We start from the raw sequence: 14,073 nt of genomic DNA on the forward strand, positions 1-14,073 counted from the left end.
TACCACCCCAAACCATTACACTTCCGCCGCCAAAGCGGTCCCGTTCTGCGACGCAGCAGTTCGCAAAACGCTCCCCTCGTCGCCTCCACACTCTGCGCCTTCCGTTACCGTGTTGCAGACAAAACCTGGACTCATCTGAAAACAGAACATTGTTCCATTGTCGTAAGGCCCAACGACGGTGAACACGGGTCCAGTTACGCCGATTATTACGGTGACGTCTCAACAAATTGGGTCCAGTGTAGGGACGCCGCGTTTTCCAATGGTAGGCCCTCAACCTGTTGCGGACTGTTTGGGGAGACACACGACGCCCAAACAATGTCCTTGTGGTGTCTACTGCGGTTACGAATCCATAGCGCAAGTGTATCAATCGTATACGACGGTCATCTCTGGCGGTCGTTTTACAGGGTCGGCCGCTTCGGGGACGATCGGATGTTGATCCAGTTTGGTGTAAACGACTTACCAACTTGCAAATTGTCTTAACACTGCAACCAAAATGCCGTGCAACTCGACGGCGAGACTCTCCAGCCTGGATCATGCCTATAGCCCTTTCTCTCTGTACTTGTGACAGCCGGGGCATAATGATAAAGTTGATAGATAGCAAGATTCGGTGATTTCTAAGTCCTAAGGATCTCAGGAACAGTTGTCAGTTTGAATGTTTATGAAATTCAAGCGAAGATACAAGTTAGTCGCAGAAAACCTCGTGCAACTCTTTCGCTAATACAGACTTTCACGCTTGATTGATTTTGGTAACCCCCTTTCTTTTTTTGTTGAGTATATATATATATATATAAACCTATATTATTAATGCTAATGTTTACATATACAATATTATTGTATCCCTTCGGATATCTGCTTTCTACATTTGTTCACCAACAGAATCTTATATCTGCGTTCGATAACAATTTTGTCGATGACAGACATTCTATAACTAATATTTTCATACTTGATATAACTTGGAATTTAATTTGACTTTATATTCCTCAGAAATTGCATTAATTCTTCATTGTTTTCTATATTTCCTAATTAAGAGTTAAATGAAAACCCATTATCATTGTATTGATGAGTCAGCTTTGCTTTGCTGATAGTAAGGATGCTTAAATCACATCAATGGTCACATTTTATAATATACGGTGAATTAACCTTTAACTTAGCTCACCCTGTTTTTATATCTTAATGTTGCAGTTATAATTTTATATAATTTACAGGGAAAGATGCATTTATCTTAATCTGATGTTGCTTGGTGACTACAACGCTGGAAAGACAAGCTTTATCCGTCGATTTGTGGTAAGGATCAATATATCTCCCATTGCTAATCATGACTAGAAAAACAGAAAAAAAAGATGGTCACAGAAATATATAGATATCATTTTGTGTCACATGGCAATCATGGGCCTATAATATCAATACATGATATTTATAAATACATTATCTAATGGATACTAGAATGTCTCACCTTATATTCTATTTCAAATATTCTTTAGATAGGTAAAGAAGACGTGTGCAGTTAATACGGTTTGTCAGTATAATACGTAACTTAACTATTTTACAGCATCACGAGGTGACAAGTATTGATATCATCCGACATGAGAGAATTAGTAACTTAAATACGACCGAACATGCGTAAGCAAAAACACCATGTCATTCTATTTCACAAGGACATCCCCAGAATTGGTTCGGTGTGTCGGGTATTTTTTTACATTTCAAACAGATAACAAACAGTATTATATCTGTGCAGAGAGTATTGGTGAATTTCTGGTGGGGAATGGCGTCGGGGGATTAAGTTTTTTGGACAGAAATCTTCAAGTCAACGGAACTGTAGGATTTATATGTCAATCACACGTCGAAGTCTTTGTGAAAATTTTTGACCTCATGATGACCTTGGGGATTTTTTTATTGTGTTATTGCTCTACGGTACGGGAAACTCTGGCGATACATCTAACACTATAGTCTTTAATTCGTTATATATAAAATATATAGCGTTCAATAAAACAAACTTGATGTTTTTATTTCAGGAAGGGACATATGCCAAAACCATAGCCACAATGGGCTGCGATATTGTAAGCATATTTGTTCACATATCTGTAACGAAACACAAATCTAATACCTGAAATATTTTTGATGACGGCATATTTGCTCAATGATTTCACAGTTGAATTTAAGCTCAAATACTCAAACACGCAATTTACACGTTCGACTGATGTATTGAAAGCCTTTATCCATTTATTTTTAATTGATTTTATTGTGCAATGTGTCTATAACAACTATATTTCATATTACTATAATTTTACAGTATGTTAAGGATGTGTGGATTGACAACTCAGAAATCAACTTAAGACTGGTACAGTAAATCTTCTTTCGATATATAAGCTTATTGTTTCACTTTATCTGAGGTTTCACGACATATTGTATCGCTGAACGTGTAAGAGGGAACACTAAGAAGTGCTGAAAGGGAAGGAATTAATTGAATTATGAAAAAATGAAAGATTTAGGAAGCGGAATTCCTATTTAGGTTGTTCTTAATACACGAATAAAAAGCACCTTTTGATAATTTAAATAAATTTTTTTATTTTCATATGTCAGGTAATTCAGAATATTTTAGAACAGCGTCAAGTACATTTGTATGGTCTGCACCGTACAATAATTATAATTATTGAAAACGTGGCATACAATTTTTGGCAAACCTCACCAGCAGTGTTTACGACCTACTATCTCAAGGATTGTATAAAAGATACACAAATAATCAGCACGTTTTAATGAATTTAAAGTTAGATACAACAGAGTCAAACGATTATTTAAATCATGGTAAGAATATAACAATGACAGTTGGAAAATCAGATTTCGTAAATCAAAGTTTATCTTTTATTCATGAAAGAATAATATTTTTTATAAATACATATAACATGTTCCTTATCCTTATGTCAAATAAATTACTATGAGAATTTTCGTTTCAGTGGGATACCTACGGAGGTGAGCGGTACATGGGTCCCCGTAAATCTTTATATATGTTCTGTCACGGAGTGATTATTGTGTATGACGTTACAGACAAGGTAATTTTGCAGCTCACTCCTGTATGGTAAAGTATAACATTAATCTAGTGCTGATCTGAATCAGACCAGCTACAATGAATATAATTGAAATACATACACACATGAAAACTGATTTCCTATTACTATGTTTTAATAATTCTATTTCATTGGTCATTATATTTGTGGTGATTTCAGCTAAATTGTACTTTCATTTTCATAATTATACTTTATGTAAATCAATAATTGACTAAGTTGATATCGACTTTGTTATATCCGTTTATTGATTACTCCAGATACAGAATCAACGTTGTAAGTGTAGATAGATATTTGTATAGTATGATGGAAGGTATTGCAATATTATTAATAGCCCAGTTTTGAAAACATCGAGAAGATCTGGTTGAGAAGCGTAGAAGAGAGCGGGTTTCGTGATCTGGTGGTGGTTATGGTGGGAACTAAGTGTGATCTTCCAGGTCGACAGGTTGATTACGTCACAGCTAAGGTATATATCAAATCACAACTGAGATTCTTGTAATTAGAGGCATGTTCATAGTACATCTCTGCAGATTTGCCAGTCGTCTTTCCGCATGTTGTCAACCTTTAGACTCTTCCAGTCGAACTACAAAACAAGGCTGCACAGGATTTGGCACTTAGCGTTATGATTGAATTGAAGCATTAGTACTTATCAAACGGTTTTAATATAATGTGTTGAAGCATCTTATGATTAGGTCACAGTTATATTGTTTCCTGCAGGATGCAAAGTTGCTTGAAAATGATTAGAACTTCTCAGTTTTACAAGATTATACCTTTAAAAAAAAAAGAATTAAAATAAAACAAAGCAAATTCCCTACAGTCCATCACATGTATTTTGAAACACAGATTTCTAGACACAACCAATTTACTCTGTCTTGAAAAATACTGTAGATTGTGAAAACGTTTGACCAGCGAGTTTTTTCTGAAAGAAATAATTGGAAAAGAGGCTTATATAAAAAAAATTAATTTCTGTACTCTGGAAGAACAAAGTAGGGTTTGCCCTTTTTATTTATTTGCTTATTCATTTGTGTCTGTTTATCATAGCTACATGTTCAACCTCCATTTCCATGTTTTTCAGTTACTCAGAAGAAAAAAATGAGAACGAGTAAATGTTCTTATGCAATATATATATTATATAATATGTATATTAGTCGTGTTGCGCCGCCATTGCGATAAAAGACATCGTTATCTTAGGGGGGGAGGGATCTTGAAATTGTTCTAAAAAAATATGGAAATATGGAAATTTTAAAACTTGCATTGTTAGCTTTAAGAGGAGCTATGTACCTTATATGTAATAAGTCCGTGATCTTTGCTTTGCCACCAATGAGGTTTTTGACTTTAAGGTAGAACGTCAGGATGATATGAATTTTTAAACTCAGGTAAACTAACCTTTCATTTATGTAAACGTTATATCAATTTATAAGCAATGTTTCGGTTTAGGCAATAGAGTTAAATCTATATCTTCTGCACTTTGAAAGCTGTGCTGGTCTCATAATGTCGACAAAGCAACTATTGCGTCGGTTAAATTTGATGCGACGAAACAACAGAGTAAGGCTTTGTAAATCAATGACAACGGCACAAGATGATAAGGTACAAATGTGTAAAAAATTACCAAACGACATTTCATTAGGCATTAGGCCGAGAGAACTGATATGGGATTCTTAGCCTTACAGCTTTGGTCATCATGTCGAATGATTCGAGTAAAATTGTAGGATACATGAACGTCATTTCAACTCAAACAGCGACACTGATGTCGTTTGTTCCTCGTTTAATATATTGCAAACGATGCCAATACCAATAAAGAAAGATCAGCTGCTTATCAGAGGAAAAATATGAACATTGAATCAAATATATGAATATTTTATTTTACATAGAAGTATAAAAATATATACTTATATTAGCAAATAGAAATATCATAATAAACAAAACAGTGTTATGAGATAAATCGATAAGAAAATGGGAAAATGGTCACATTTCATGGACATATAATTGTTTTATTTGTAGAGTTTTGCTGACGGACTAAACATACCGCTGTTAGAGACAAGTTCCTTGACTGGGTATGGTATCGACCGTGCTGCCATGTCAGCTGCAACATTGGCCTTAAACAAAATCCTACAGAACGCATCGTCCATTAAGGAATGCTTCGAAACAGCCAGACAAACCAACACTTGATGAGAATTCTCCTGTTGGAAAAAAAAGTCGACAGAACTCTTACAAGGGTTTATGATGGCCGTGTGCGCTTTCGTAATAGTTTCCGGTGGCAAATAATTGCATTGTATGTCAGGCAATCTACTAACTGATACTTGCTGTCAAAACAAATATCTGTTCAGCAGTCTAACAACCGCGCTAGCAGTCAACATAAATGTATGTCCGAATGTCGAACAACATAAACTGTTGTTTACACTGTCAGTTAAACTTCTAACAGAACAGCTAACACCGGCATGTAACCACAATGTCTGTCCAATAGCCTAAGAGCTGACACATGCAATCGGATAAAATGTCTGCCCAACAGTCTAAAGGCTGACACTGGTGCCAGCAGTCAAATACAATATCTGTCCAAGCGTCTAACAACAGCGCTTTTAATCAACTGCATCTAAAAATGCAGTGACAATTACACTCGCAATTGCAGATTTATAACTGCAGTTCCAAAACACCTACAAAATTGTCCACGTTCAATTATTGAAAGTATATCTTCATGTTCATGTTCATGTGCATATATAAAAGTGAATAGTTAGCATAAGATGCTAATTTAGTGATAGACTAAGTGTGTCCCAAATATCGAATGACAAAAGGTCAACTTAATTGAAAGTATGTATTTGTATGATTGATCTCTTTGTATAAACAATGTTTTCCTATGAATCGAAAAGCTGTATGACACATGATTGTTTTTGTTATATAATCAACAATAAAGCTATTTTTGTGTTCCATTTTTGAAGAGAATCGATCTGATACCATGGCCCTTAATTGTTGAAATCTACTTGGTAATTGTGGGAAATCAGAATTGGTTGATATAAATGTCAAAATTCAACAAATTCACTAGTGAATCATTACAAAAGAACATCAAATATATCCGTATAATTGGAGGGTGCCACTATCCCAATGAATTAAATGTGATAAGCATGTTGGAGTAACCTCGTGGACTTTTCAAAATTCGCCGCTTTTGTTTAGCATCTGTTTTGAAACAATTTCAATTTTCTATTTCACATTCCATATGTACATAAATCCTTTCGGTCCCAGCACCACTGACTAGTCCTGAAAGAAGAGGAGCAGCTGCATAGTGATTTTTTAATTACGTAGTTTGTTAATTGGTAATCTGGTCTAAAATCGATCACACCATGGTAACATGAACAGAAGAAAGACCCCTGCACATGTACAAGGAGTGTAATACCAGGTGTTCCGGAAAGGTAGGCATTTTATCTTTTACCTTCGACACCCATCATATAAATCATGGCCAAGCCGAGTAAGTTACGCAACGTTCACAAATGAAAACGAGATTTACAATACTGAAAATACCAGGTATACCTACGGGTATCAAAAAATAGATATCGCAAAGAGGAATGGAATATTTTCTTGTTGATGCGAGCAACTGCTGGATATTGGGCACAGCCACTTTAGATATCACCAAACGGAAGCTAACAAGTGTATAAATAGCTATAAAGAGGAAAACTGTGTATTTGACAACTGGCAAATTGGTATTTTTCACGGAGTCGGACACATAACAAGTTTCATTTTATTTCTATAACATGGCTCTATGGAGACTCTATGGAGATGCATTATTTAATTTTTAAAAAAGTTAGATTAGGACTATAAAATGTTTGGCAAAATAGCGTATGCATACTGTGATTGAAATATGATGCATGGTATAGTGTTATTTCTAATTAAATATCGTGTATCGAAAAATCTACCTTACACGGGCGAACTGTGAGCTAAAATGTTAACGGAGGGGCTGTATTAGCAGAGACCTTAGAAGAGAATAAATTAGCAGATGAAAAATATACTAAGATATCAAAAGATAATCACTTAGTATCGTCCATTAAGGACAGTATTCATATGTTATCGAGTCATTACTTGAAATCGAATGAAAAACTTTCATCTAATGAACACTAACTTAATATAGCAAATTAGAAAAGTACTATCGAGCACATATTTGGGTTGTTATTTTATAATGCACTCAAACCTTTTAATAATGTGGAGATCTTTTGCTTTAACATTTAGCTGGCATTCTATATAACCACGTAAACATGTATGGTCTTCCATACATAGCTCCGTGACTCATAATCTAAATTTACATATATCGCAGTATAGGCACAGGGAGGATAGTGAAAGCAGGCAAATTGAAATGGCTGCATCTGGATATCTTACGATGAAATGAATAACAACAATGGGGCTGCGCGTCTCCCTCGGCCGTATGAAACTATCCATTGTAGGTAAGCAAATGTTTTCATTGATGCGTATGCGTATGTGTGACCATCTTAAGCTCTCACACATATGTACAAGCAGACTATACACACTGCTGAACACATGGAGATGAGACAGGGGAGATAAATAGAACAAAACATAGGAGTACGTATATGTCGTTTCAAATGTACTAATGTCACGACATTATATCTTCCGATATCAATTAAAGAAATATTCATATATGTAACACTTACGTCTGGTTGTGAATATGGAACACATGTATTTCTTGTGACCGTCCAATTAATAGGTTCACGAATGTGTTGATTGATATTAACTTTAAAGTTACAGCATACAGAACATTTATTGTTTTCTATGGAAGACGGATTCCATCGGGTTTTATTAGACTACTGTTATGTATGCGTGTAAATATCAATGAATATTACTGATTTAGATAACATTATACGTATGTAAATATTAGCTAGAACAACCTATTACTGTACCTATAATTAATACATAACCCTACACAGAGAATATGGAATATCTCCCGTAAATCCATCCTGATGGCACAGGACCTTATAAATAGGACAGTAACCAAAAAAAGGGACATTCTCAATGTATTTAAGTTTTAAAATACCAGTAGACAGTAACTCTTTGAAATGGAAATTAAACATACTTTTAATCACTGGATCAGTTCCATATATACACCTTTATATATTTTACTTATCAAATATATTTCGAAATGCAAAGATTCGAAACGTTAAAAAGGGTATGGGAAATGACACTGCGTCCTTGTAACATTTCTGTATAGGCAAGAGATACCTTGTGATAGGAAAGGTGACTTAGAATGATTCATTCTCTTTTTAATGAAGGAAAATATATATGATGTTGTCATTTCTCTTAAAGATGTCAATATTTTAGTAATGTCGTCATCTAACACTCAGATGAATTATGCTCTATTGAATTTTACTGCTGAAAACTAAATTATGGAACATCAAAAGTTCACAGATCTATTGTAAAATGATATCAATTAATTGATGTTAATTCACCAAAGGACGACATGCAATTAATACATTTCCTAATTCATATCCGTTTCTTATAATTTCATTATCTAGTAATAAACGACTATATTTTACAGGGAAAGAACCATATTTCTGAACCTGATGTTACTTGGAGACTACAATGCTGGAAAGACCTGCTTTATTCAACGATTTGTGGTAATAATGACCATTTGCTTATCAGAGAAAATTAAAGTGTTAAAGTATCCCCTATGTCAATTCCTGTCCTCTAATGTTACAAAATATAAACCATTGAACACGAGTATTCTCTTCAGTACAATTCATTTTTTTTTTATTATTTCAAGAATACTTATTTTGATTGACTGTCAACCAACCTACCGTGCAAACATATAATTTGTGTATTATTTGTACTTATGTTTGTCAGGAACTGGACTTCATTGTCAATATAGGGAATGGCTCAAAATGTGAGAACACGTATTTTTGTATCATATTGCAATGTTTGTTGTTTCCGTTATTGACATTGTCCTCATTTGAGAACATGACATTACTTTACTGGGTCAACCAAGATTTATAGCAGATGCTTTCCCAATCTTTTTCTCATTACACTTTTTTCTGAATCGTTGTGAAAATCTTTATTTCATGTGTTGTCCTTGTTTCATCTATTTTGACTTTGAAAAAAAAAACTAGTCGGTATTTTGTTTTTTCTGTATATTATTGCAAGTTAATTTGGCATGAGCTAAAGAACGTGTATAGTAGTAAATGACTAGTATGAAGAGAAATACACTTTTTATCAGAGTCAAAACTCATCAAGCTATTTCAACAGAGGAACAATACAATGGATCTAGCGACAGCTTTATGAAAAACGTCACGATGAACGTGCAAATGGTTTATTGCAGGGAAACATGACCATATACCATGCAAAAAACATATATTTCACATTTGAACGATCAAAATTACTATTAAGAGGTGGGTTTTTTTCATTACTTGAACAAATTACATTGAAATATACGTATGCGCAGTCCATCGTGTCAGCGAGATCCTTGATATTACTGTTTTAGGAAGGAACATTTGTCCAAAGCGGTCCGACGTACGGCTGTGATTTTGTAAGTATTTCAAGTAATCTTGTGTCTGGGACTTCAAGATTTTACAAAAGACACCTAAGTGAATAGCGACTTTTTTTATCTAACTTACAAGTAAAAAGTAAATGGTAAAAATGAATAAAAATACATCATACAACTGCTTCGTCCTTCTAGGACGCGTCAGTGATGTGAAAGGCCTAAATTTTAAATTCCTGCAGGCGTCTGAGGAATACTGAATGTGATGAAATGAAAAGTCAAAATCTAGACTGTGATAATTCAATAATGTAATTTTGATATATCTAATTACATAGAACAACGTCGAGTACATGTGCTTATTCTGAACCATGCCTCTGTTTTAATGATTGAAAGCTTATCAAGCTATATATCATAAGTTGATTATATCAAATCCGTGCTAATATTTATTATTTGTATTTATATATACTGAATGTACAATTCGTTTGCATAAAAACTTATAATTTCACAGTTTGTATTCATGAAATTGAATTAAGATACAAGTTATCGATAACAAATATACACCTTTTTGTGTGTAATATGCAATGAAATGACTATATGATGACTGACTATTGTGCGTATAACAATTATTTTACAGTTCATCAAGAACGTTTGGATTGACCGCTCAGAAATCAAACTTAGACTGGTATAGTAAAACATATATAACTGATACCATAATTAATATTGATGATGATGTATACATGTATTATGTATGTAACATGTGTCATGGAACACTGAGTGCTATTGAAAGTGAATGAGGTATGCGTTAATTATGCAATGAAAGTTCGAAACAATATTTAAACTTTGATAATGGTATAAGGATATATAACTGATAAAAGATATTTACGGGGGGAAATCATATTGAAAATTCCACAAGATGAAATACTATAATGACATAAACCTTTTTTTTAAAAAACCTTTCATGAAGTTTTATTTTTACTCACGTTTAGAAAACCGCATACCTTTTTCTACTGAAAGTAAATTTACAAGAAATCTTTACGTTTCAGTGGGACACCTATGGAGGTGAACGGTATAGGGGTCCTGGATCAGCTTACTATCGGCAATGCCATGGCGTCATTGTAATGTATGACGTCACAAACATGGTAAGTTAAAACACTACTAACATTGACGCCACTTACCCGAAACTTGGTCTAACAGTATGATGCTTATGCTGGAATGACAGGACAAGACATGCAGCAAATATTGATATATAAAAATATTTGTTAAAGACCAACTTCGTATCAAGTTATGCCTCCTCCATGATCCTCACATCAAACAGATATATAAGATAAATGTAATAGACATTACACATAGGATAGGATTTCCATTTACATTAGCATGGTTCCTTAATTCGATACTTCAATATCAATTTTTACTTTTTTCCATGAACTTGGCCGCTTTATTTGTTTCGTATCATTGTCCGTTAAATTCAAAATAATAATTTCTTTCATTTTCGTTAATGCATTAAATCATTATAACAGAACGCATTGTATAAGTATTTATTGCAGTCATCATACATATATCCATGATCTAGTTATCCTTTAGATAGAAACAATTATATACACGGCAGAGACGTGGTTGTTTAATAACAGCACGATGAAAAGATATTTTGTTTTATAGTCCAGCTTTGACAACATCGAAAAGATTTGGTTGAAGAACATAGAACAGCATGCATCTGATGACCTAGTGGTGATACTGGTGGGAACTAAGTGTGATCTTCCAGATCGTCAGGTTGACTACGTCACGGCAAAGGTACCATACCTATATCATACCGATGTTTTATTTATAATTTCTTTTGGATTATTTTTGTCCTCTAATTAAGGGAAAAATCATACCAACAGAAACTGTTTTGAAATTAACAAAGGATAACGGTATATTTACTCTCTATCGATTTCACTTCCGAACTTCAACGGATTCATTCATCAGAAGTGGAATTTGACCTCATTCCATGGAGCAACAAATGTCTTCACCTCGTTCGTTTTCATTTTCTCCACTTCAATAATAGTCTTCTGATCAATCAGTTTTATATCTAAATTTAGAATGACCATGACCATGATCATTATCACCATTTTAGGATTTATGATTTTGACTGTTTTCATTGAAACATTCCTTCACCATAGGATAGTTCTATTTTGTCAGCATGGTGTGATTCAAAGGTTCCAGTGAGCTGCTAAATAACTATATAATCTGCATATGCAGGAAACAGCTCAATGAAAAATAGATTGTGACCGGTACCTGTAGTGTAGTTCTCCTGCAGGCAATCAAGAAGGATAATAGGTTAAGATAGAACATTCGTATGTAAAACAACATCATTTAAGTGTGAATGAAGGGACCACGCACTAATAATTGTTAATTGTGAATAACTTCTAAGTGGGAATCATTTAAAAGTACAATGTCTGCGTAATAGTGAATTGAACATAATGCCGTTTTCCCATCTGTCTATGAAAGAAAAACAGTTATCAGGTTTAATGAATACTTTCTTCATTCGTCTTATCCAGATGGTGTATATCATGTCTAATCTGAATTTAATAATTTTATGTTTTCGTCATTGTGAAAACAACGCCAAACACATCAAACCACATTCTCGTGTCATAACAATAAATGGAACATCATTCTTTATACTAGAAGAGAAACTAGAACCTTTGAAAGAGGGGATATGTTCAGTTGTACTGTACTTTAAAGCATGAATTTCATCATCATTGAAACTGTTTCTAGGACTGCATCCAGTATGTAAATCAACCACAGCTAATTATATTTCTCTGTTTCACCCGTGTTCTGTGATATTGTAGAGAATTCTTAAACCATGCAGGTATGAATAAGATAGCTTGCCAAGTAAGATATTTAACTAGTAAAGCTGTAATAAACAAAATTGATAGTGACGCATCAAATGTATTTCATTTTTATAGTGATAGGGGCGGCAGTTTACGAACCCCTGAATCCACTTAAAAATCTCATGATTATATAGAAAAACAAATATCTAAGCATTTAAAAAGCTGAGTACAGATGTTTTTTTAAATAATGTAGTATTTATTTTCACTAGCCCTTACTGTATTTGCAGAGTTTTGCCGACAAACTAAACATACCATTAATGGAGACAAGTTCTTTGACTGGCTATGGTGTCGACCGTATTGTCATATCTGCTGCAGCTATGGCCCTGGACAAGATTCTACAAAACGCGTCGTCCATAAAGGAATATTTTCCACCAATCAAAACCACCAACGCCCGATGTAACCTCTCCTGATGTACAGAGGATCGACAGAGATTTTACATAGATGTATGGAAGTGCAATATACCTCTACTCCAATTAAATGTATGTGTTTTGAACACATGCCAATGTTCCTAATACAATTGGTCTTGGCCTTTTATGGTTTCCAACAGATGGAAATCATAACCACCATGAAAACTAACTTATAAGGTTATCGATGTATTGTGTGATAAAACATTCCATAACTCAGTAAAGCATTGGAAATACATAATCATTTCGTGTCGTATGAGCAATGCCTCACGAGTGTCGATGAAATGTATTATAGGTGCATATTTCTATTATCACTTGTCAATAAAATAAGTATTTTCGTTTTCCATTTTAACAAAGTGGGGTTTTTTTATTTTGCATATCAACCAACATTTGCATGCATTTTAGTGCTCTTCAGATATTTATCACAGCGCAGTTAATAATAACGAACACCAGGAAACTGCTGCAAGGACTAATAAGTACTTAAATCATATATACTTATTACATTCAGTATATACCCCAATTCAATGATTTCATGATTTCACATTACATCTTATTTACATTTCCAAGACAATGTGATAAAACATTCTGCTGATGAAATGTCATTTTATGCTGATAACAAATCAAACAGAATATATCTACATGTACAGTCGAAACTCTTTATCTCAAACTCGTATAACCTAAAGAACCTCTTTAATTTTTTTCATCAAACATTTAATTTTACTTAAACCTAATACATGTACTCGGATAACTCAAAATTTCTAACGGTCCCGTGTATAGAAAATAGGAAATACTAGGGAACACAGTGAGCTGTAAAACATAAGTTTTTCCATCTACAACCGTATATAAAAGCCGACACATTAACAAAATTTAAATTCAACTTCAAAATGGACAGAACTATCGCAAAATATGAACAAACGAAACATTTAAACGGGTACTCTTAAAATGGTTAAAGGAAAATAAAACAAGAACATTTGTTATGTAGATTGTTTTTAATTACTATGATTTTATATGTACGTATTCTCTTGCAATTCATAATAAATTGCATGGAATAGGAACTTTTCCAAATAGATCATCATAGCAACAAAAATTATGTGTCCATACTTTTCATCCATCATCATCTCTCAAATCTCTGTGTAGAAATTGTATGTGTCAGTTATCAACATCTTTCACGGAAATCGTGAAATCGGGAGCAGGGACAACGAAACAATAGATTACTTGAGAAACTAATGTGTTCCAAATTCGGGTACTCTTGGCTGTAGGAACTTAAGGCTGTACAA

At 33.9% G+C, this 14,073-nt stretch overlaps 2 protein-coding genes across 2 annotated transcripts in view; both read left to right on the forward strand.

Annotated features, from left to right (window-relative positions):
* The window catches only part of LOC132551092 (ras-related protein ORAB-1-like), a 7,768-nt gene extending 1,835 nt beyond the window's left edge, over window positions 1-5,933 (forward strand). The window contains exons 2-7 of the mRNA XM_060215203.1: window positions 1,206-1,284; window positions 2,013-2,057; window positions 2,291-2,338; window positions 2,952-3,047; window positions 3,394-3,525; window positions 5,061-5,933. Of these exons, the coding sequence (XP_060071186.1) occupies window positions 1,206-1,284; window positions 2,013-2,057; window positions 2,291-2,338; window positions 2,952-3,047; window positions 3,394-3,525; window positions 5,061-5,228 (568 nt within the window). The 3' untranslated portion in view covers window positions 5,229-5,933. The remainder of the gene's footprint in view (window positions 1-1,205; window positions 1,285-2,012; window positions 2,058-2,290; window positions 2,339-2,951; window positions 3,048-3,393; window positions 3,526-5,060) is intronic.
* Window positions 5,934-6,066: 133 nt separating this feature from the next.
* On the forward strand, window positions 6,067-13,152 carry LOC132551103 (ras-related protein ORAB-1-like). The gene is made up of 7 exons (XM_060215213.1): window positions 6,067-7,483; window positions 8,590-8,668; window positions 9,529-9,573; window positions 10,160-10,207; window positions 10,569-10,664; window positions 11,182-11,313; window positions 12,620-13,152. Exons 1-7 carry the CDS (start codon window positions 7,425-7,427, stop codon window positions 12,800-12,802), a joined length of 642 nt encoding a protein of 213 aa, XP_060071196.1. The 5' UTR covers window positions 6,067-7,424; the 3' UTR covers window positions 12,803-13,152.
* Window positions 13,153-14,073: the final 921 nt, after the last annotated feature.

Source organism: Ylistrum balloti, unplaced genomic scaffold (genome assembly GCF_031769215.1).
Source record: "Ylistrum balloti isolate Yb309-2 unplaced genomic scaffold, AGI_CSIRO_Ybal_v1 Utg369626, whole genome shotgun sequence".
Taxonomy (NCBI): domain Eukaryota; kingdom Metazoa; phylum Mollusca; class Bivalvia; order Pectinida; family Pectinidae; genus Ylistrum; species Ylistrum balloti.